This window comes from Phytophthora parasitica, assembly GCF_000247585.1.
Source record: "Phytophthora parasitica INRA-310 unplaced genomic scaffold supercont2.15, whole genome shotgun sequence".
NCBI lineage: Eukaryota > Oomycota > Peronosporomycetes > Peronosporales > Peronosporaceae > Phytophthora > Phytophthora nicotianae.
Window position 1 is genome coordinate 637,664 of NW_008649001.1, and position 1,958 is coordinate 639,621.

The following is a 1,958-nucleotide window of genomic DNA, read 5'->3' on the forward strand; positions in this document are numbered from 1 at the left end:
GGATATGGATCGCAATCATGAGCTTCACCTCTTGTTAATGTGCTATCAGAAGATGCCGGCATCTTCTTGCCAGCAACGCACTTTTCGAAACTTGCCAGTTGTGTCTGCAACTTCTGAGCTTGTTGTACGTGGCCAAAGAAGATCAGCATTTCGAGCAGACCCCCAATCTCTCGTGCTAACGCTGCATTCGGTCGCAGTTCCGAAAGCTGTTGTTCAACATACGCTTCCTCTTCGGCGCTACCTTCCTTCATCCTCTTTCGCCTCTCTCGACGAGAAGGGATGCCTCCATGCTTTGCTTTTGTTTTGGGTTTCTTGCCAGTACTCAGCGCTTGGGTAGCGTAAAAGTGGCTAGCTGTCGCCATTGACAGTGACTGCATCGAGAAGTTACCGATACTAGCGGCACTGTTGTGACTGCCCACTGAACTGACCGAAGCATACGATAGAGCGCTGTCAGCAGCGCTCGAAGCGCCAGAACGAATGCTTCCAGCATCAGTATCACCGTCGCCGTGATCCCATCGACTACCGTCGATACCATGCAGCTTGAAGAGCCTCTTTTGTTCGCAAATTGTAGTCAGACGCTTCCAGTACTTGAAATACTGTTTTTCCTTGCGTTCCAACTCCTCCTGGACATCGTCGCAGCACTGCAACACACCAGGTTCTATATCGCTCTCTACTAGGTCGTCACGCTGATGTAGATAAGCTATACGCAACGCCTCTGCCCATTGTTGATGCGTGACTAGCAGCGCCACTGCTTCGTCAATGTCATTGCAGTATTCGACGTAGATTCTTGACACTGCAAGAACATCGTCAACAGCTCCGTCTTGTTGCTGATTGTTCAGAAGTTCTTGTGCAAGGGCATACGCTTCATTGCGGAGTTTGTCGGGGGTCTGATCGCGAGCGCTTAATGCCAACGCCATCTGCCACTTGCGAGCAGCGATGAATGAACGTCGAGCTTTTTCCTTCTCTGAAGCCGCCAAATAGACGAAAGCCGCAGCCTCGTACTTCTTCTCCGCGTCGAGGAACTCGCCCTTTAGTCTCAGTATTTGTTGACGGAACGCACGGTCACTCTGCTTCACTGGGGTGTGGGGGAATAGTTCCAAGGCCTGGTCATACAGTTCTCCTTGCTTTATCAAGTCAAGAGTAATACCATGCAGCTTGACTTTTTCCTCTTGGTTCTCAGCACTGGTCTCGTTAATCAGTGCAGCAACGTGAGTCAGCGCTCGTGCGAGTCGCTCAAGATGGACATCAATCGTGTACTTTCGCCAGTTTTCGTTCTCAAGACGTGCCACACGGTCGAGGAATGGAACGTATTCCTTCGGATCCCGTTGAGAATGAGTAGCCACGGTTCGTACCAGGTCCAGATCATACAAGCCCAACGCCTCCGAGTACAAACTGTCCACGTCTGTCAGCACAATGAGGTGCTTGATAGCACGCGTTGCCGCCGCACGATTCTGAGCTGAAGAAGTCTCGTTATCACATTCGGATCGGTGCAGTAGCTTCTGAACTTTTCCAAGAGCTTTGTCAAACCGTGGAGGCGACTGCTTCACTGCGCTTGTAACGAAAGGCAGCAGCAAAGCAGCCTCTGCTTCTTCTCCATCATTCTCAATCTCTTGGATTGCTCCCATAAATTCCTGACACACCGTGTTAACTTTCTCTAGGTCAGAAGAATCGGTACCATTGTCTCGGGTGTCATCAGTTGATGCCACCACGTTAAAAGGTTCAAGTAGCGGACCATATTTTGTAGCCCAGACGTCCACAGGATGCAAATTGGTGATGAACAAAGTCTGTCACTGGTAACTGCAGCTGGTCTTGTCGAGAGAAAACGACGAACCAGGAACTGCGGAAAACTCTTGATAAATGCCTGAGGGTTGAAATCCACGAGAACATTCAGGTCTAGTCGATGGCGACGACAGATCTCCAATGCCGAGACATATTCTCGCGCTTGAATTTGCTGCACG

The 1,958-nt window shown here is 50.2% G+C and overlaps 1 protein-coding gene across 1 annotated transcript in view; it reads right to left on the bottom strand.

The window, feature by feature from the left end:
• Positions 1–24: 24 nt before the first annotated feature.
• PPTG_22329 (hypothetical protein) overlaps positions 25–1,958 on the bottom strand; it is a gene marked incomplete at both ends in the record, with an annotated part of 4,219 nt that continues 2,285 nt past the window's right edge. Inside the window, 2 exons of the mRNA XM_008903369.1 lie at positions 25–28; positions 82–1,631. Of these exons, the coding sequence (XP_008901617.1) occupies positions 25–28; positions 82–1,631 (1,554 nt within the window). The remainder of the gene's footprint in view (positions 29–81; positions 1,632–1,958) is intronic.